The following is a 20,970-nucleotide window of genomic DNA, read 5'->3' as shown; positions in this document are numbered from 1 at the left end:
ACTTACATCGTCAAATAACGGTGTCACGGGCACCAGGTGTTGCAGTAGACTGTTTGAGGAGAAGTTTTTGCATTGGCTGGCTATATGTCCCTGTTGATTACATCGGAAACATTTGAACTCATGAAAATTCAAAACGATTCGATAGTTTATATCTTCATAATTTACTATAACCGAGGGTGGTAAGTCTTTTGTAGATTTAGACTGTAGGTAAACTTGTTGATGAAAACTCAAAATACGACGATATGGGTCAGCCTGGATGCCTGCCCTGAGAAAGTGGATTGGCGATACGGTCTTGTAACAAATGGTTTGTATAACATTTTCGATAATGATGGCGGGGGAGAGGTATCGATGGACAATCGTTGTTAGTCTTTTAGCAGTAGAAATAAGTCGCCGTATTTCTACATTATTGTTTAAGACAATATGAGTAGAGTATGTTGCGAGATAAACGCAAATTCGACCTTTTATTCTAGAGACAAATATGGTATTTTTAGGAACTACAATATGTTTCCTGTGCTATTATGTAGTCATTTAATTTTAAATCTTCCATTACATTCGTGACCACGGCTTGCTATTTTTTGCGGAATACATCTTAATTGAGGTAGATTATTATGAGTAGTTTGTGTACTTTGTAATTGTGACATGTTTATTGGCCTCTGTAGTCAGAATTTAATAATTGCAGACGGAGAAAGGTTATGGATAGTTTATGCAAAAGTCGGCGATATTTCACAATGAATAGGTAAGGGTGAAGTCCGTCCCAATATTCATTCGCGAAAGAGATACACCGATAAATAATACGTTAACGCGTCCGTGGACGATTGAAGACTAACAACAATTAGAACGTATTTTCCTTACAATGCAATTACGAACGTAAAAAATAAATTAATCCTTCAATACGTACTGAAAATACCATTATGTATAGTTGCTAATTCTTTCCAAAATGCATTAAAAATAGTTATTTACATAAGCCAGGAAACATTACTAGCGAGGAAATTTAATTTCCGAGTCAGGTAATGACATTTTACGGACGAGTTTTGTATTAAATTTTACCCGAAATCGTCTTTTAATACAAAATTTCAACTTTTATATATAACTTTTGATTAATGTCAATCTGTCAGTGATGACAGGAGTCATTATAGACATTTGGAAATGTCAAAAATGCGGCCGGTAAAAGTGACGGTGCGGCCGGTAAAGTGACAGATGCGACCAGTAATAGTATATTTCATTACCAGTCCAGAAAGGAAGATTTTCCCGTGGGCGCATGACGTTTCCCGTGTGAGGCGAAGCCGAACACGGGAAGTCATGCAAACACGGGAAAAGCCTTTCTGGACGTGTAATGAACGATATTTTTCATTATACCTCTCCGAAAATAACGGAGAATAATTATTTACATTGAAGTCCAAATCCAATTTGACAACAAATTCTGTTGCTTGTCTTATGACCCTTAAACCCCCATTATCTTAATACATCATCAATAGTCGATCGAATTGTATCGTCTCCTCTGCATCTTGCTACAAATTTCCGCATACTAAAATAATCTTAGTAAGTAATAACCATTTTATTTCTGCAGCTTCATTCAAAAATTGCTCCCTTGTTATACAGAACTTTTGATTTTTTTGGGATGTAGCGGACGGTCTGAGGCTTCGAAAATGAAAATGGTTTTGAACAATTTGCTAGCGTTTTCATTTTCTTTTACCGCAAGAATATTCTTAATCATTGAAAACCTACTCCATAACGTACTCTTTTCACGATTTCTTCAACGCACCAGCAGTTACGAAATTTTTCATATTCCTTTTCGCATCTCTCTTTTCATTTCGCTGGTAATAGTTGAGAACTGGTTTCTGCAGCTTCTCTTAATATATTAGCGGGAATTTCGACTTCACCAAAATCCATTTTTAACACAATGGTAAAAAATCGGTTGACATATATGTCAAAGTCAAGCCGCGGTATGCATGGCAACGCATGGGATAGGGATAGCTATGGCAAACTTGATTATTCGTAGCGCACGGGAAAAAGTTTTCCAGTGCGCTCGCACGGGAAAACCCTACTTTCGGTGCGCTGGGGATACATGAAAAGACAGTACTTTCGGAGAGGTATAATGAAAAATGACAAGCGGCAGGAAACGCAGTCTGCTCTGCCTCTGTCATGGAAACTAAAATTTCCTGACAGAAAGTCGGCATGCAGGTTTCAAGACGATTTTGGGTAAAACAAATTACCTTGCAATTCTCTTTCTCTCAGTGTAGTTAATGGTAATTAGGTTAATTCTAGACGCTAGGCTAGGCTATGTGCGTAAGGATTTTCGTACAAACATCTACATATATGTGAAAACAAGTCTTTATAGTCATAAGTTACCGAAGTATTTCAAACTTACACTTATAATATTGACTATTAACTGTGCAAAATAATATCCGCGGTACTTTGTTTAAATTGCATGCTAATATCTACGCATCTGCCGGATCAGTGTATGGTTCTTAAAGGTTTTGCAGGTATTTTCAGGACTAACTTGCCCTTAAAACTGCGGACTATAGTCATTAAACTAAGTCAATCTACTTATCAGAAACTTTTAGTGAAGTTAATACTCCACATTAAAAATTGGTATTGTACACGGAAAAGGTCATGTACGGAAAAAACTTAAATTGAGTTTAGTTGAGCACCTTGATTGAAAATGTTATCCAAGATTTTTCCACGCCAGACTGCTCTTTGATAGAAAAATCCTTATCGTTTCTCGGCCTTAACAAGTAACGTGGTCACAAAGACTAATCTTACTTCATCTTTTGGGTATGGTCATATTTCATTCATGGCCGCCTTGTTTGCATTTTTTGCATTCCCATCGTGGAGTTACTTCATGCTCTCTATTCGCAATTTGGTTGCACAAAAACGTATTGGCTTATCAACTGCAATTCGGACAGTCTACTTTACCGTCGATTTTGCTGTAGAGTAAAACACTTATCCATGACTACCATCATAAGAATACTATAGTCATTCTCTTGAAATTTTGCAACCATACCTACTCTTATCAGTTATCACCTTTTGAATTTTGTACAAGATTATAGAAACAGCTTACGAATTTCTAGATTAAAATCTTTCGAACACTTATGACTTACTTGTACCCCGTATTTATCATGTCATCCTGACGATTACAAATATAGGTATATAATCATATAAAAATTAATAACGAATGGAAACTTTCGAAATTTGTAATCAATCGATACCAAAAGTACACAATTAAATGCTGTCGTTCATTAAACCATTTCGCAGTAATCCAACTTTAGTATAAATAACACAATAGTATCTACATTGTCTATCGAGAGAACTTGCACTTAATACGCAACATGAACCCGTTATTTCCTCAGCAAGAAATAGAAGATATACTAAAGGAACATTCCACCGAAGTCAGTCGTGATCCTTCTTTTGAAACATCACTAGCCTTTGTAAGAGATGTTGAAGTTCGAGACGATGACGTATTCTTAATTGGGAATGCAAAATCTGGTAAGATTATCATTACTTTTAGAGTCTTTATCTTAATAACCGTATAGGTACTACGTGGTTGCAGGAATTGGTGTGGTTGGTTGGTAATGACTTGGACTATGAGGGTGCTAAGACATTTATTGGCGAACGTTTCCCATTCTTAGAGTAAACAGTCCAAAATAATTATGATTATAGATGGTAGTACATGTTTCTTTTCAGAACGCAAGCATATGTAACCGAGAAATCTCTTGAGAAGATGGCTCATATCAAAATTGTAAATCGTCTTATAGATTCTTTAAATTATGTTAAAAATTTAAAGAGTCCTCGTTTCATAAAGACGCATGCAATGCCAAGACTTTTACCAACTCAACTTCTTTCTGGTACCAAAAAGGCGAAGGTATTCAGACACGGTAGGCTAAGTGGTTAATATTTATAGAAATTATTTTGCAGATCATATACGTATCCAGAAATGCAAGAGATGTTTGTTTGTCTGGCTACCATTACACAAAAAACGTACTGAAGCAACAGGATGGCTCCCTTGATGACTATTGCAAGGTGTTTATGTCTTACGGTTGTAAGTATTTACACGGACTATTTATAGGCACTTAAAACATTAATCAAATTCTGTGCAGATAACCACTTTGAATCCGTTTTGTACTTTTGGAATTTGAGGCACCAGGAAAACATTTTGTTTGTAAGATACGAAGAGATGAAAAATGATTTAGGGGAGGTAATACAAAGGGTGGCCAAGTTTCTCAATAAAACCGTGACCGATGAAGAACAGTCGAAATTGCTGAAGTGGTTGGATATTGATCAAATGAAACTAAACAAAGCCGTCAACCATGAAACTGTGTATCAGGCGACGGGATTTATTAGACAGGGGATAGTTGGCGGTTATAAACAGGAAATGTCTCCAGAAATACTTGAAAAGTTTAAGATTTGGATTCGCGAGTCGCTCAAGGATTCCGATTATTTTGAGTATGAATAGTTTATTCTTTAATTTATATATGTCTATATTTATGTTGTGATTTATATATTATGTCGTAGACATTTTTTTTTCAATTACATTATGTATCTCTGTATGCTTTTGAGACCGCTTTATTTATTTTTTTTGTGAAACTTATCTTGCCGTAGGGAGCACTCAAACAGTAACATAAGCAAATCTAGTGTAAGATTACTTCAAAAGCCCAAAGTTAACCACTAAGTTGAGACATTTCATTTTTTGTTGTACTGGTTCTTCGATCATTTGTTATTGGCTATTTCGTACCACTTGCTCATTCATCCAACCATTAAAATCTTTTGTAGACTAGGTATAGTTTGTAGATTACGTTTTATTATTTATTGGATTTCGTTATGTCATGTATTGTATTGTAAAATTGTTTGATAAGTGAATTATTATTTTTCACTTATGCTCAAATTAATAACATGTAAATTTATAACACGAGCTCGAGCTCACTTCGGTATCGATGTTGGAACACAATTCAATTTGCCTATATAGCAAAAGCTTCTAGGGAGGTCGCGAAGGAGGATATCCGCTTTAATTTCTTATCGCCCGTAACTAATCCTTCATTGACTTGATGGCGCCTTGATATCGCTTTTCCTAAAAGACTCACGAAGGCTCTTGAAAATATATTTTTATTTTATCCCAAAAGCTCATAAGATCTTTTAATCGCTCTTAAAGATTATTAAAAATCCCCATAATATACTTTTAAATGGGGTTAAATCTAGGTTTAAATCCTTATAAAACATGCTAAACGTTGACCACTTGAAGACTAATAAGGGCTTTTAAGGATTTAAAACAATCGTCAAGGTTCTCAAAAGCTCTTGAAATCACTATTGGCCATCTTATCGAACTCGTAAAGCTCTTGAATGCGCAGACTCTTAAAGACTAAAAGCCTCGTAAAGCATCTATAAACATCTTATTTGCCATGGAGACTGTTAATCTTTTTTAAAGACTCTAAAAGTCGTATGGTTTAATATCTAAAACATACGATTGTAGACCGACATAAAGTGTCCTGTGACCGGCGTTCTCTCTCGGCAAGCATTATACATTGCATAAGTATGGAGCAGCTCGCAACGAGACCAAATTGGCAGATGAACGCTATCATATATTTTGCGCAAGTGAGCACCTCGAGAAGAAATGATCAAAAACGAATATTGGTAGGTATATCTTGTAAATAATTTTCATGTGGAAATCATTCCACAAAAACTTATATCTGCCAAACTTAAAATTACAATGTTCACAATCATTTGATTTTATTTTATCTTTTCCTTTGTAGAACACAAAATCCTGATATAAATTATGTCCCTGACATCTATTAACGTCGATTTACGTTTTCATGCTTCTGTATCAAGCTTAAGATTCAAAGATTAAACGACAACCGGTTAAAAATTTAAAGACGATTAATTGGTGCTTTTGCTAGCTGCTAAAACTTTGTTATTATAAGGGTAAAATTGACATTTCTATCTTTCGGAACATTGGTAATTTCGAGAACGTGAAGCCCAGTTTGTTTCTGACTCAAATCATCAATCCTCATTTAAAATCAGGCGATACAAAAGGTCTAATTGTATTGCACTAGGCGTTCTACCATCCAATTTTCCTATCAAAATCGATAAATGTAAGTTATGTAAGTTATTTAAATTTTTTACAATGTATAAAAACAGGAGTCGATCGTTTTGGTGATTTTGGATAGAAATTTATGCGCAAAATCAATTTCAGTTTCCTAAAGAGGTCGACCCACGGAAGTTTATTCCGTGAACAAATCTGCATCTTTTTTTTACGAATGATAAGCGAACCCAAACAAAAGATTTTGGTGATTTTTTCTCGTTCATTCTTCTGTGTGAATTAAATTTTATTTAGCATCCAGAGGTGTGAAAATCCGTTGAATGGTGTTGGGGTAATTACAAATAGTAAAAACACTAGATAAATCATTAGATTTGGAATGTGATTACGAGATAGGGATTGAAATTTTAATTTACGTTTGTTGAATGAATTACATCAACATTTTCAATTACCAAAAATGTAAAGAAAAGTGGGGTACTAACGGTACCCAAATGTCTCCAGAACGACGCTGCGCGGTTTTCGTAGTAGGCGGTTCTGCTTCTTCTTTTGAATTTTGTACAGGATTATCGAAACAGCTTACGAATTTCTATATTAAAATCTTTTAAACTCTCCCATTTACACAAATAACTTTTTAGGTAGGTCTATATTTCTGATATATTACATTTACACTGTAAGAATTTCATGGAATTTTTTATCATGCGGATAATTACAAACGATTGTTGAAAAAATTGATAACTATGGGAAGTTCTAAATTTCTAATCAATCGATATCAAAGGTACACACTTCAATACCAATTATCGATGCTAGCCTAGTACAAATAAGACGATAGTACTTTGTTGAGCGAGAGAACCTGCACGTAATTCGCAACATGAACTCGTTATTTCCTCAGCAAGAAATAGAAGATATACTAAAAAATCATTTCACCGGAATCAGTCCTGATCACAGGTTAGAAATTTCACTAGACTTTCTCAAAGATGTTGAAATTCGAGACGATGACGTATTCTTAATTGGGAATGCAAAATCGGGTATGGTTATCATTACTTTTAAAGTGTCCTTACCTTAATATCCGTATAGGTACTACGTGGTTACAGGAATTGGTGTGGTTAGTTGGTAATGATCTGGACTACGAGGGTGCCAATACATTTATTGACAAACGTTTCCCATTCTTAGAGTAAACAATCTAAAATAATTATTAATATCGATAGCAGTAGGTACTTGTTTTTTTCAGATCACAAGGGTATGTAAAGGAGGGAGTTCTTGAGGTGACGGCTCATATGGACATCCAAAATTGTCATCTAAATTCTTTAAATTATATTCAAAATTTAAAGAGCCCTCGTTTCATAAAGACGCACGCAGTACCAAAATGTTTACCAACTCAACTTCTTTCCGGTACAAAAAAGGCGAAGGTATTCAGACACAGTAGGCTAAGCCCCTAATAGTTATAGAAATTCTCTTACAGATCATATACATATCCAGAAATACAAGGGATGTTTGTTTGTCTAGCTACTATTATACCAAAAACGTAGTGAAAGTACACGATTGCTCCCTAGATGACTTTTGCAAGGTGTTTATCTCTAATGGTTGTATTGTATTTACTATCTAGGCATTTAATGCATTTAACAACTTTTCTGCAGATAACCATTTTGAATCGATTTTGTACTTTTGGAATGCGGGGCACCAGGAAAACGTTTTATTTGTAAGATACGAGGAGATGAAAAATGATTTAGGGGAGGTAATACAAAGGGTGGCCAAGTTTCTCAATAAAACCGTGACCGATGAGCAACAGTCAAAATTGCTGAAGTGGTTGGATATTGATCAAATGAAACTAAACAAAGCCGTCAACCATGAAACTATGTATCAGGCGACGGGATTTATTAGAAAGGGGATAGTTGGCGGTTATAAACAGGAAATGTCTCCAGAAATACTTGAAAAGTTTAAGATTTGGATTCGGGAGTCGCTCAAGGATTCGGATTATTTTGAGTGTGAATAGTTTCTTCTAGCACTTGTATGGTGTTCTTATGAATGCCTATATTTGTGTTCTGATTTGTATAAACGGTAGATATTTTTCCAATAAATTACATGATGTATTTCTGCTTTTGGGACCGCTTTATATGGGGCATAAGAATTGTCTCTGAAATATACATTTGATAAACCGATTTGAAACAAATAGCCGACTTTGTGAAAATGAATCTTATGTTGCCGTATGGGGCGTTGATATTAAGCACTCAAATATAGTACTCCAAGATTACTTTAAAAGTCCAAAGAAGTACCCAAAGTTACCCACCAAATTCACACATATTTGTAGACTATCATTTGTAGATTACGTTTATTATTTATTGGTTTTCGTATTGTAATGTATTGTATTGTAAGATTGTTTTATAAGTGAATTATTATTTATCCCTTACTTGTACTCAAATTTATAACATGTAAATGTACAGCACAACTCGGCATCGATGTTGGAACTTAAATTAAACACAATTCAATTTGCTTATATAGCAAACAAAAAGTTCTAGGGAAGGTTCGAATCAGCATGTCATATTTCATGGAAATTCGCTACAGTATTTTTAACGTAACACAACGAAGTTGACGCTTATATGCTCGACTTTCCGTCGTGGCCAAGGTCGAAGCAGACACAGTGGACCAAATGGCAAGAAAACAGAGGCCCACCACGACATTACCACTGTCAACATTTTATACGTTGATTGACATCGTCGCTATACATGTATAAACTCTATAATCTATATCTAAAATAATCCAAAGTAGAATATGAAGAAATCAAATCTTCGACTTCTTTTTCTGCAGGAGTGACCACCCTGATAGAAAAATTAACGATCACAAATCACCAACAGCATTGCGTTACATAATTGCATATACTATTGTATTGCATGGTATGGAGTATTTATTTTTAGCGCATTTTTTGAAAAAAATACGCTATTATATTCGTTATGGCTGGCTGGCTGGCTGTCCGGCTGAGATCTCAGTAACTACAATTGCTAGAGACTTGAAATTTTCACTAAAAGCTTTCTGATCGATAATTTTAAACTTTGCCAATGAAATACTGATCTGCATTACCAAAAATTGTCTTTCATCAGGCATATGCTGATTTACAACTTGTTTCCTTTGTAGAACTCAAAATGCTAATAAACATAATAAATAATATTATAATATTAATATGTAATTATTTAGCCCAGGATAATATCAGCCCAAAAAAAGCCGCTCTGGAAAATAAATATGCACTAGCTGGAAATGAATTTAATGGACAATAGGCTACCCAAATAAGTCTTAAGACGGCCTCTGACTTGTGCTAAACTTTTGAGAACTGTGAAACCATGACATTTTTAGCATTTTTTTACGTTTGCGCTTATAACTCGTAAACGGAGAATCTCACATAAAATTTTATTTTCATTAAAATTAAAGAGCATACAATTTTGCATTAGGTGATCTACTAAAAGTTCAAATCGGTTCAGAGGATTATCCAAAATCTATCGTCAAAGATCAGCAATCTTCAGCAACCTAGCGAAAAAATGAATTAAGCTAACCCAAGTAGCAATTCACGGCAACACTTTCAAAACATTTTTACTGTAGGAAACTGTTTGGTAACACTGTCCATGATTGTAGCCCTTTCTCGAATTGAAATCTGAATATAGAAATATCAAAAATTCTCCGAAATATGTGTTCTTTTCACGATAAAAGATGGAAAAAATACCGATGATGATAGTCCATATATACCTAATGGAAACGTATCAGCGCCTATACTTATTTTACTACAAATGATAAACCTTACTCGAGAAAGTTGTACAGCACCAAACTCTGCGTAACAAGAGCGAAATTTAACTTAATTTAAAATTAACACATGTCTATACACTATACAGGGTGGTGTTTTTAAGTGGACCATTAGAAGTATCTCAGGAACGGATTGGGGATCCATTATCTCTTTGAATAATCGGCCAAAAGGAATTATTTAAAAATATTTTCAAGGTGGTCGCTTTTCCGGTTGTATCAGAACGATACTGGAACATTCTTATATAATAATAATATAAGATGGCACTATGTTTTCTGATGGCATTTTTGAACTCCCCATAAAAAATCAGTATGGCTTTGTCAATATGATGCTATGTCTAACAGACACGGTTTCGAAGTTATTTGACATCTTATCACGGTTTCAGAGGTTCAGTAAATTAGCCATATCACTGTTGTCTGAAAACTTAGCAAAATACTTTTTCATGAATGGACAGCCAAAAAAGTCCACGCTATCAAATGTTATCGGTATGATTTTCAAATGTGATTCGAAAATAATACGAATAAGCGTTCAGAGTTGACAATCGGTTTTTGGTTAAAAACTCGAAATGTTCAAATGGAAACCATATCTTGACTATTATGCATCAATGGAAAGAGAAGAAAAACGGGCAAAAAAATGTACATTTTTCATGTACATGTACATTTTTCTAAAAAAAACTGTCCATCTTTGAAGAAAGTATAGTATTATAGTCAAGATATGGTTTCCAGACTACTTTTTCCGACCGCGCACCTGTCACTTTTCCAGCCGCACCTGTCACATTTTAAACGTTCACCAGACGAAGCGCTTCATGAGCGCTACCTAAAGGTGGGCATACTCTACAGAGGTTTTTCGCGCAAACTGCTTTTTGATAGCACTTTCGAGGTGTGCATACCACCGTAAGTCGGACATAATAAAATAATATAATAAAATCGAATGAATTGTTGAGTTAGTATTTTAGTTGGCAGTGGCGCGGCACAGGATTGAACGTATTTGCTAACATCTAATTTCACTATTTTGTTTGGTGTGGCAAATACGAATCTGCTGGACAGTGGACGCTCATTTGGTCCTTGAAGTAAGAATTTTTGACCAACTTGTGGAAAATGCGAAAAACCTACGTGAACCCGTTAATTCCAACTTTTAATGTTTTATAATTAATAAGATAAAATTGGAGAACAGACACAAATTTAGCATTTCATTGAAAATGGAAACCTATTTCTACAAAGGTGAAAGTTTTTCCAAGCATCATTACAATTTTTGAACTTTTTCTTATTTAAAATATAGGAAATTCTTTAATGTCACTGTCCAATATTTGTTATATACAGGTACCTTTTTGGCTATAATCAGTACCTACTTCACACTCAGTCAATCACCGAAGAGTGGCTCCTTTCTACTATATTTTCTTTGCCTGTCATAGCCTTTCAAGATTATCGAACCGGCTTACAAATTCTTCAATAACATTTTTTGAAAACTCTTCAAAAATGCTCTGTTTGACTTCCGACATACTTGTACCCCATCCTCGTCCCAGTTACACCAATAACTTTTGGGGCAGCTCTATTTCTGATATTTTACATTTGCACATGCACTGTAAGAATCTCACGGAATATTATTTATCGTACATGCCCGATAATTACAAATTATCTATGCAAAAATTGGAAATGAATGGAAAGTTTCGAAATTTGTAGTCAATTGATAGCAAAAGTACACACATCAATGCTGTGATTCATTAAACCAATTAGCGACACTAATCTAATTTTAGTATACATAAGACGATAGTACCTTGTTGATCACGACTCAAGAGAATTCACAACATGAACTCGTTATTTTCTCAGCAAGAAATAGAAGTTATACTAAAAGAACACTACACAGATATCAGTCGCAATCAGAGATTTGAAACTTCACTAGACTTTCTCAGAGATGTTGAAGTTCGAGACGATGACGTATTCTTAATTGGGAATGCAAAATCGGGTATGGTTATCATTGCTTTGAGAGTGCTCTTACCTTAATTACAAGAATAGGGACCACGTGGTTACAGGAATTGGTGTGGTTAGTTGGTAATGTAATTACTTGGACTATGAGGGTGCCAATACATTTATTGACGAACGTTTCCCATTCTTAGAGTAAACAGTTCAAAATAATGATGAATATAGATGCCAGTACTTTTTTTCCAGATCACAAGGGTATGTAAAGGATGGAGTTCTTGAGGAGATGGCTCATATCAAAGTTCTAAATTGTCATCTAAATTCCTTAAATTATGTTCAAAACTTAAAGAGTCCTCGTTTCATAAAATCGCACGCAGCACCAAAATGTTTACCAACTCAACTTATTTCAGGGAGGAAAAGGGCGAAGGTATTCAGACACGATAGACTAAGTCGCTAATACTTATAAATAGAAATGATCTTGCAGATCATATACATATCCAGAAATGCAAGGGATGTGTGTTTGTCAAGCTACCATTATACAAAAAACATATTGAAACAACACGATTGCTCCCTAGATGACTATTGCAAGGTGTTTATGTGTTATGGTGGTATATGCTGAATAGGCATTTAAACCAATTAACACTATCTGTGCAGATAACCACTTCGAATCGGTTTTGTACTTTTGGAATTTGAGGCACCAGGAAAACATTTTATTTGTAAGATACGAGGAAATGAAAAAGGATTTAGGTGAGGTAATACAAAGGGTAGACAAGTTTCTCAATCAAACGGTGACCGATGAACAACATCCAAATTGCTGAAGTGGCTGGATTTTGATCAAATGAAATTAAACAACGCCGTCAACCATGACACTATATATAATATGCCAGGATTTATTAGAAAAGGAATAGTTGAAACAGGAAATGTCTCCAGAAATACTTGAAAAATTTGAGATTTGGATTCGAGAGTCGCTCAAGAATTCGGATTATGTTGAGTAGAATAGTGTGAATTTAATTTGTATTATGTGCTTATGAATGTCTATAGTCTATACTCTATAGTTTTGTTCCATACTCTGAAATATAAATTTGGTTAATCAATTTTTAAAAAAAAGGTAGCCGGTTTTGTATAAATTGATCTTATAGAGCATTATAATGAAGGATTGAAGTTCAAGGATCCGCGTGAAGTTTGTAATGTAACAGTTCTTCAATCGTTTGTTGACAACATCGTTAAAAAAAAGTAAATGAAATTTGCTGTTTTCATTTCCACCAAATGTACGTAAAGTTATCTAAAATAAACAGGGTTTACCTTTTTTCAATCTTACATAAGTAGTAAGATATGATAACATACAAAAAAGTTAAATTTTTTGTTTTCACCCTGTATCTTCGAAACAAAAAAGTGGTACAGGGTCGCGAAAACCGCCAGTCTCTATCTTTAAAAATAGTCAAAATGGGACACACGGTACATAGCAGTTTTAATAGAATATGGCTTTTATGGACAAATTTACCTAGTCAATGTGGTTCACACTGATAGCAGTGCTTTCCTAGTGAACAAGGCAAATAAGCGAACGTGATCAAAAAACGAAAAAGCGAGACACAAGTTTTGGTTTAGAGAACGAAGTGGAACGTGTGTTCCAAAAAAGCACATAAATGCCAAAAATTCTACAATACCACCAGACAAATGGGAGACGAAATGGAACCAGAATTGGAATGATATTGTGGTCCAGTAGGCTATTTAATGTTTTTGACAAATAAACTACTTCCCCGTTCAAACCGGGTTTTTCAAGCAGGTGAAATGATTAGAGATTGGGGAAAAATAATTAAAACCTTTTTTTTTCGATTTCTATTTTTGTTTTTGGGGCCGTAAAGTTGATCCGTTTCCAAGGTATTAACGTACCTACATCGAAAATTTTTTTTTTTCACTTTTTAGGGGTTTTCTTGAAATTTGTCTATTGGAATATTTTTTATTTGATTTTTAAAATGTGGGTGTTTATAACTACCCCGCGGAGTTCTGCATGATGAAAAAATTGATTTTTCATCCCTTGAAGAAGACGTGATTCTTTCGAAAGTCGTTAATATCTCGCAAACGGGCCAACTTTTCTGGCACAAAAAAATTGTCTTCTTTTTTATCATAAAACAAGCTATGTTACCTCCAAATTTCAGACACCTACGACTAAAGACAAGGTAGCAAAGCGTACGTACGTAGATAAAATTTCGGATTTGAGTATTTGTGCACGATTTTGTCTAAAAGAACTACGGATTTATGAGGTTCAATCATAAGAAAAATAATTTCAAGAAAATTGAACGAAGAATTTTCCATTTTTAACACCTAAGGGGTGTTTTTTCTGCGGAATTCCAACTTCTGTTCTTTTTGTGTGCCGTGTAGTCGTAATAAACAATGCTACTCAATACAGTATGTACTTTTTTTACGGGCCATATAAAAAATAAAGTTGATGATTTCTCCGAAACGAAACCTTGTATTGAAAATCTCTCAGCGGTGTCTAGTATAGAGCTCAAAGAGTGGCAATAAGAAATCTGTTCAACTAACATCAGAAAACAACAAATTGTGCACAACTCTTGTGCAAAAGCGCATTTTTTTTAAACCGAACCACTAGATGTGTCTCGTCCAGACGGCCTTTCCGCCGATTGAGAGTTACCCTCCTCCGACACTCCATTCTGCAGATATTTGCACTGAAAGTTTTGACATCGCCAATGGATGTCTTGTCCTGACGTTACACTTGCCCTTTATGAGTACCCTCTTCCGACACTCCATTTTCAAGACGCTTTGACTTCACCAATAGATATGTCTCGTCCAGACGATTCATTTTGCATTTGTGAGTACATATTCTCCACCGACAAACGGTTTTCGAGATATTCGCTCTTAAAGTTTTGACATCAGCAATGGATATAGTTCTTCCATCGTCCTTTGCGAGTACCCTCCTCAGAAAATCTGTTCTTGAGATTTAACGAATTATATTCGACCACGATAACGGGTCGAGGAGAAGGACTAAAACCAATTCACCCCTCCCCCTCTTTTAATAAAGGCTCAGATAGAAGGGCGGTGAAAAACAGTTCCTTTTCTTGAGACCTTTAATTAGAATACCGTAAAGGGTAGAACTCCCCCGTTTTCAAAAGTTTTACTTGACACCACTAAAGGCATGCGTATGCAAAATCAGATTTGAGAGTTGGTTGCCGGTCGCATGTAAAAGTTATGCAAATTTTACGTTCATAAACAGCATCTCCAAATATAATTCATAGATTAAAACAGCGAAATTTGATGGCCGTCTGGCACACCTTCAAGGTATAGGCTGTCTATTGCAAAAAATTACAAAACTCTAGCACTATTCCCCTAAAAATAGTTCAACACAGTAGAACTGGGTCCGGACGGACAGACAAAACGCAAACAATAGCACATTTTTTTATTCTAAAAAATGCCCTAAAAATAAAAACAAAATTGGGAGTTTTCTTTAAAGCATGATAATAGGATAATAGGTATTTATTTTGTAATCCACTAGTTTAAAGATGTAGTTGTTCCTGTAGTACATTTGTTCTAAGTGTTATAGATTTCTTATTACAATAGTTCTTTGTTTTGCCGTCCAAGGTCGTGCAGAGTTTTCTTCAGTTTCTTTCGGCGCATGGACTTCTTTGTACAAAACGGCAATTCAGCCATTTTACTTGTAAGAAGAACGTACACGCCGTATTGTTACTCGACATTTCTGTCTGAGAATTTATTTCTGTTAGGTTGATTAAATTGTGTCCCTCACATTAGCTGTGTGATACCGATAGCAGCTACCGTTGCTTTGTAAATTAGCTTTTGAAGTTACCGAGACTTGGTCCGAAGCCAATATTTACAATTTTTATGAAAATTCTCCTAATGAATTTTCTGTATACAAATATACGATCGAATTGATCATTACGTTGCATAAGTTAAGATCATTGGCTAGACATCAATTAAATACGATATATTTTTTGCACCCTCGTCTAAACACTTGAAGGCATCCTCGTGATGAAAATATGCCCTCATTTCCTTGGTCCTCGCTATTCTATTAATACCGATTACCGCAACGCCCTAATTAGATTGATGCTTATCTTTTAGATTTAATATTATGAAATATATCTTTTAACTTGAAATTCATTTTTATTAACATGTAGGTTGTTGCAGGCGTACCATTAGATATGTAAATTTTATGTGATAAATTATATAATGCGATGTGATTGCGGCAATATAGCTTATGTAGATTTAGATTGATGCAGTTTGTTCAGATATTGCACTACAAATTGTTAAGTGCATGCGTGATTATTAATATTAATGTGACAAATGTAGCCGATGTGGTCAATTTAAGCCGAATCTGCAATAATTTCAATTAAATTGACGTTTGCCCAAAAGGATACCGTAGTTTAAAATCGATGTAGATTAATTTGTTTAAATTAAGCAGCAACACATCATTAGTTTAGATATCGTAAACAACAATAAAGAAAATATCGTAAAGTTTTCAGTGGGTTTCAGAATTTTATGATACCAATACACTATTTATGATTTTATAACACTACGAAGCTGCACAGGTAATAAACTTTAAATCTTTATTGAAGTGTTAATCTACATCTACAAGAAAATATTTCACTCTTATAATTAACTTTCATCCTAATTTGTTCATTTTTATACGATTGTAGGGAAAAGTATTAATAAAGATATTCAAAGGCATTAATATGTCCGACTTTTATGGACTGTTAAATCTCAAATTTGTATTCACTACGTACCAACAATTCTGCAAAAATACACCTTAATGCAATTACCGTAAATTTATCATATTTACAACACACCTATATATTAATTTATTGTTTGTATTTAACAACCGTTCAAGGTTTTCAAGGAACGCATTGTTCCCTACTAAAAGTCTTTCACAAAATTCATTAATCAACTGCCACTTACTCGGTGCAATGGGAAAAAAATTTGAGATCCTTGAACGGACTCATAAAAACAATACAAAACGATTATGCAAAAAAAATGTAAAATTGAATTATATAAAGTTGTACGACTGTCAGTAAACTGGGTGGTCCATCTGAAATTCGGTTCATGCACCCTCACTTTATCTGCTCGCCCTTGGATGCCAATAGTCTTGTAATTATAATCGCGGTAAATAAATCAAAATTCAACACTGTAATTGAGCCGTCAGCGTCACTGCTTGATTCACGATGTGGGACCTGCTAGATTGGGCCGATTACTTTTTCAATCCGGTCAATATTTCTTAATATGAATAATTTGCATACCAGTAGACGGGGTGAAATATTTTCGTCCCTCAACTTGGGCGAATGTAATTGTCTGTAATTTGAAGGTAGTATTTTAACAAGCAACGTTGACGGGAGTTGAGATTATCTTAATGAAATCAGGTGTCAGCTCGTAACTAAGACAACTAATAATGCTTAAGGTGCTCACAAGGGCCCTACCCAACGTTTGACATCAGATAATTAAATCGGAAATGAATCACAAGTTTACCACGTTTATCATTAACTAAGAAAGTGTCGTTTCAATACAACGCTGCTTACCACCGATTTATCTCGGAGGATGAGCGAAATAAGTTATGTACAAATTTAAACTTCATTATTTATACAAAGAGATTTGGGCGTCTTCATTACTGTGAGTGTAATTTTATATTCAAAGGTTCATTCAAATTTGATTTTATTACATTGCTAATGGTAAAAAGCGGGCAAACGAAACTAGAAAATATGGTGCAATATGAATCTGAAGCGATGAATGAGGTTGTGAGGTGGAAGAAAACGATGTAATCGAAGAAAATGAGAAGAGTATACGAAAGCAAAAATTAATGACAGTAATGTTTTTCAAAGCCAAAAAAATGTTATTTACATGGACACATTGCTGGCGAGAAAATATTAAAGTACTAGGCCCCATTAATTTCCGAATCAGGTAATGTCATTTTACTGACGAGTTTTGTATTAAATTTTACCCGAAATCGTATTTTAATATAAAATTTGAATTTTCATATCAAACTTTTGATTAATGTCAATCTGTCAGTGCTGACGGGTCATTTATAGACATTTAGCAATGTCACAAATGCGGCCGGTAAAGTGACAGATGCGGCCAGTAAAGTGACAAGCGACAGGAAACGTAGTCTGCTCTGCCTCTGTCATGGAAACTAAAATTGCCTGACAGAAAGTAGGCCTGAAAATGATGGTTTCAGGACGATTTTGGGTAAAAGTCATTTATATAAGTATAATTGATTTTCCCCCGCGACTTCGTACATATTCCATATTCCATATTGGAGGATATATGATAACGGAAACCCAACGTACAGAATGTAAAAATGCGACACACATCAACATCCGTCAAGCCGTTTAGAAGTAGTTCAGTCATTAACTCATAACACACGTACAGAGGGAATTTATATATTTTATTTATTTTATTTTTATTTTATTGCCTTTATTTTATAGTGGGCGGAGTTTTAGCAATTAGCTACTCTTCCCACTCAACCCACTATACAGTCACAAACAGCCATGCCTTACCTGGGATTCGAACCGAGGACCCTTGTAGCCAAAGTTAGAGCTACTAACGTAAGCTCATCTGAGCTACGCAGGTCGGCATATAAAGATAGTATAACGATCAAGTCAGTTGACAGTGTGACTAAGTGGTGACATTATGAGAATTATTAATCTGTTCGTTTCCTAATACAGCCCTGTTTTATAACAATTCGAATTTGCAAAGTGTTTGCAAAATCATTAATGTCAGGTGTCGTGTTTAATTAACAACAATAATAAAGACAAAATTAATGGAATTAAAGGTTGCCGAACTTCATGCTCAACTTGAGGAAAGATCCCTTATAATAATAATAATAATAATAATAAAATGTCTTTATTTCAGAAAAGGCGCAGTTGAGCCTACGGCTGCTCTTCCACTTAACCTGTTTATAGTGACAAATTTGCGACAAAAAATAAAGTAATTATAAAAATATATTAAAACTAAAAAATAAACTGACGATAACAGTGAAATGGATTTTCCGATACTATATGAATTACTGAACGGACAACAAATATCTCTTATATGTTACTTTAAAGGAAGGTAAGTATTTTTAAATCATTCGGTATTGAATTATACAATTTAACAGATGAAAATAGGAATGACCTCTGAAAAAGTGTGAACTGCATAGGTATAGTTGTCCAAATGCCTGAGATTGCGATTGTGGCAGTCTTCTCTATGTACAAATAAATTTCTTAATAAAGAAGGAGTTGACAGTGTCATTATATTATGTACAAATGTACAAAGTAGGCTTGGTGTAGCTGACGTCTATTAGCCCATTTTCAACCACTGCAATTTCTTCAATTTAATTGAACCATAATCAAATTTCCGTAGTCCAAAGATGTAGCGGATACAAGCATTTTGAACTTTTTGAATGCGATATGACTGTTTAAGCAAGGTCCATAAATCATGTCATAATAAGTAAAGTTTGGCAAAACAAGAGACTCGCACAGTAAAATTTTCTATTTAAGATGTCTTTATTATTACACAACTTTCTTAGAGCTTTAATCTTTCTATTAACATATGCACTGAATCATTATCTGTAATCAATAATAAGTCCCAAATTCTTTACCTCATTCGGTTTTTCAATAAGAACATTATTTTTATAGACAATTTAACCATTAACCATTTCCTATACGAATCCAGTGAAAACACAATAACTGATGATTTAAACGGATTAATTATTAAAGAATGATCAGTCGCCTTCTTTACAATACTTTTAATTGTCAGAATTAATGACCTCACAATCTCTCAACCAATCGTATTTTTCAAAAGAGTAGTACACTTGAGTGTCATCAGCATAGAAAGCGCTAGTGCAATTTTAACAAAATCCGGCGTTTAGATCAAAAATAATAATGGACCTAAAATCGACCCCTGTGGAACTCCACCACTTACAAGACTGGATTTAGATAATTTGGTATTTATAATAACGTGTTGTAATCGATCACTAAGTTACGATTTCATAAAGCGCAATGACGATTTCTGAAATCCATAATGTTTTAACTTGCATAATAATAACTCGTGATTAATTGTATCGGACGCTTTCGAAGTAAAACAAGTAGTGCAGTAGCTCTATTATTATCCATAGCAGTAAATATATCAGTATTACGATGATACGACAGGTGTGGAATAGTTTTCTACGAAAGAGACTTGAAGCTACACTGATTGAGGAAGGAATCGATACCTCGGAGTATTCCTGAGAATTGGAAAATCTCGACCAAAGGATGGAAGAAGAAATTACCATAAAAATGGCAGAAAGAGGTTTATTCGTGGAAACCTCCAGAATGTTTTTGGGATCGATTGGCAACTCGCGAAGACTCTAGAAGAAGTCCAAAAAATCTACGAGACGATTTTTTCCAGAAAATTCAAGAAATAGAAACTCGAGTAACAAACGGTCCTTATTCTACGAGAAGAACCGTTGGACACATTACAAAGCCCCAAAACAACGTTCTAACTATGTACACGGAACTAGTGCAAAGGATGGAATGACCTACAGGCACTCTCACGTGGCACTCCACTAATAGTTCGATTTGTATGGACGGTTTGGAGGATGGAAAACTCGTGCCCATTCTTGTAGATACGTGCGCGACAAGAACGACTGGGGCTGCCGTTAAGATGCACGGTGGTAATTCGTCCACTTGAGCGCGGTCTGTCTCGAGTGATTTCGGATCCAATCTTCTTATCTTCTCCGTCTTCCCTTTCCCTAACGTTAATAAATCTTCATTGATCTTGACTCCCATCTGTTCGCAGATTATCCAAGGTATCAAAAAATACGTTCATGTGTTCGTGCACATCCTCGCCTACATTCATTCGCTGCAACGTTAATTGTTTCTGCAGTATCGCCTTACAGGCAAGACTCTTTGATCGATAAATGCTTGCTTATTTATAGAGATTTTTTGAAATTTTAACTACAGATGCTTCTAGTAAAGACGAGCATATTTAGGAAAATGGCAAAGCTAACGCTGTGGTTTACAAGCTGTGATATTTATGACAGTTGTGTCCTAGGTTGTGTCTCTTGTTTTGACAACATACGCTAACAAAGTACTTGAGATTTATAAGCAGAACCAAAAGCAAGACTAAATTCTGGTGTGTACCAGATGTAGTACCTATAGGTTATGAAACTGTCTGTGTGGGTAATTAACCTGACACCAAAGCAACCAAAGCGTCGTTAATATCTTGTGTTCCTTTTATTTGCAACCTCACTAATCTTTATATGTTTGTAA

At 34.8% G+C, this 20,970-nt stretch overlaps 3 protein-coding genes and 1 pseudogene across 5 annotated transcripts in view; 3 read left to right on the top strand and 1 right to left on the bottom strand.

The window, feature by feature from the left end:
• LOC116173749 (protein Wnt-7b) overlaps positions 1-20,970 on the bottom strand; it is a 145,961-nt gene that overhangs the window by 109,836 nt on the left and 15,155 nt on the right. The window lies entirely within an intron of this gene.
• On the top strand, positions 3,239-4,548 carry LOC116173779 (sulfotransferase 1E1-like). The gene is made up of 5 exons (XM_031491471.1): positions 3,239-3,486; positions 3,534-3,630; positions 3,685-3,862; positions 3,916-4,039; positions 4,098-4,548. The coding sequence occupies exons 1-5, from the start codon at positions 3,330-3,332 to the stop codon at positions 4,451-4,453; spliced, it is 912 nt and encodes a 303-aa protein (XP_031347331.1). The 5' UTR covers positions 3,239-3,329; the 3' UTR covers positions 4,454-4,548.
• LOC116173796 (sulfotransferase 1E1-like) lies at positions 6,826-8,115 on the top strand. 2 transcript variants are annotated; one of them, XM_031491495.1, is made up of 5 exons: positions 6,826-7,053; positions 7,103-7,199; positions 7,257-7,434; positions 7,488-7,608; positions 7,663-8,115. In XM_031491495.1, the coding sequence occupies exons 1-5, from the start codon at positions 6,897-6,899 to the stop codon at positions 8,016-8,018; spliced, it is 909 nt and encodes a 302-aa protein (XP_031347355.1). In that variant the 5' UTR covers positions 6,826-6,896; the 3' UTR covers positions 8,019-8,115. The 2 variants fall into 2 exon arrangements, with proteins under 2 accessions (XP_031347355.1, XP_031347365.1); XM_031491505.1 differs by lacking the exon at positions 7,103-7,199 and having other exon boundaries at positions 6,826-6,973.
• Positions 11,580-12,821, top strand: LOC116173807 (annotated as a pseudogene).

The sequence above is a fragment of the Photinus pyralis genome, unplaced genomic scaffold (assembly GCF_008802855.1).
Source record: "Photinus pyralis isolate 1611_PpyrPB1 unplaced genomic scaffold, Ppyr1.3 Ppyr1.4_LG1, whole genome shotgun sequence".
NCBI lineage: Eukaryota > Metazoa > Arthropoda > Insecta > Coleoptera > Lampyridae > Photinus > Photinus pyralis.
The sequence above is the reverse complement of the archived record's forward strand: the minus strand, read 5'-3'. Positions and strand labels throughout refer to the sequence as shown.

Coding starts and splice junctions, on each gene's coding strand:
- LOC116173779 (XM_031491471.1), top strand. CDS start 3,330: ATGAACCCGTTATTTCCTCAGCAAGAAATAGAAGATATACTAAAGGAA. Junction 3,631..3,684: donor GAACGTTTCCCATTCTTAGA/GTAAACAGTCCA, acceptor GTTTCTTTTCAG/AACGCAAGCATATGTAACCG. Junction 4,040..4,097: donor GGTGTTTATGTCTTACGGTT/GTAAGTATTTAC, acceptor AATTCTGTGCAG/ATAACCACTTTGAATCCGTT.
- LOC116173796 (XM_031491495.1), top strand. CDS start 6,897: ATGAACTCGTTATTTCCTCAGCAAGAAATAGAAGATATACTAAAAAAT. Junction 7,054..7,102: donor AATTGGGAATGCAAAATCGG/GTATGGTTATCA, acceptor ATATCCGTATAG/GTACTACGTGGTTACAGGAA. Junction 7,609..7,662: donor CAAGGTGTTTATCTCTAATG/GTTGTATTGTAT, acceptor ACTTTTCTGCAG/ATAACCATTTTGAATCGATT.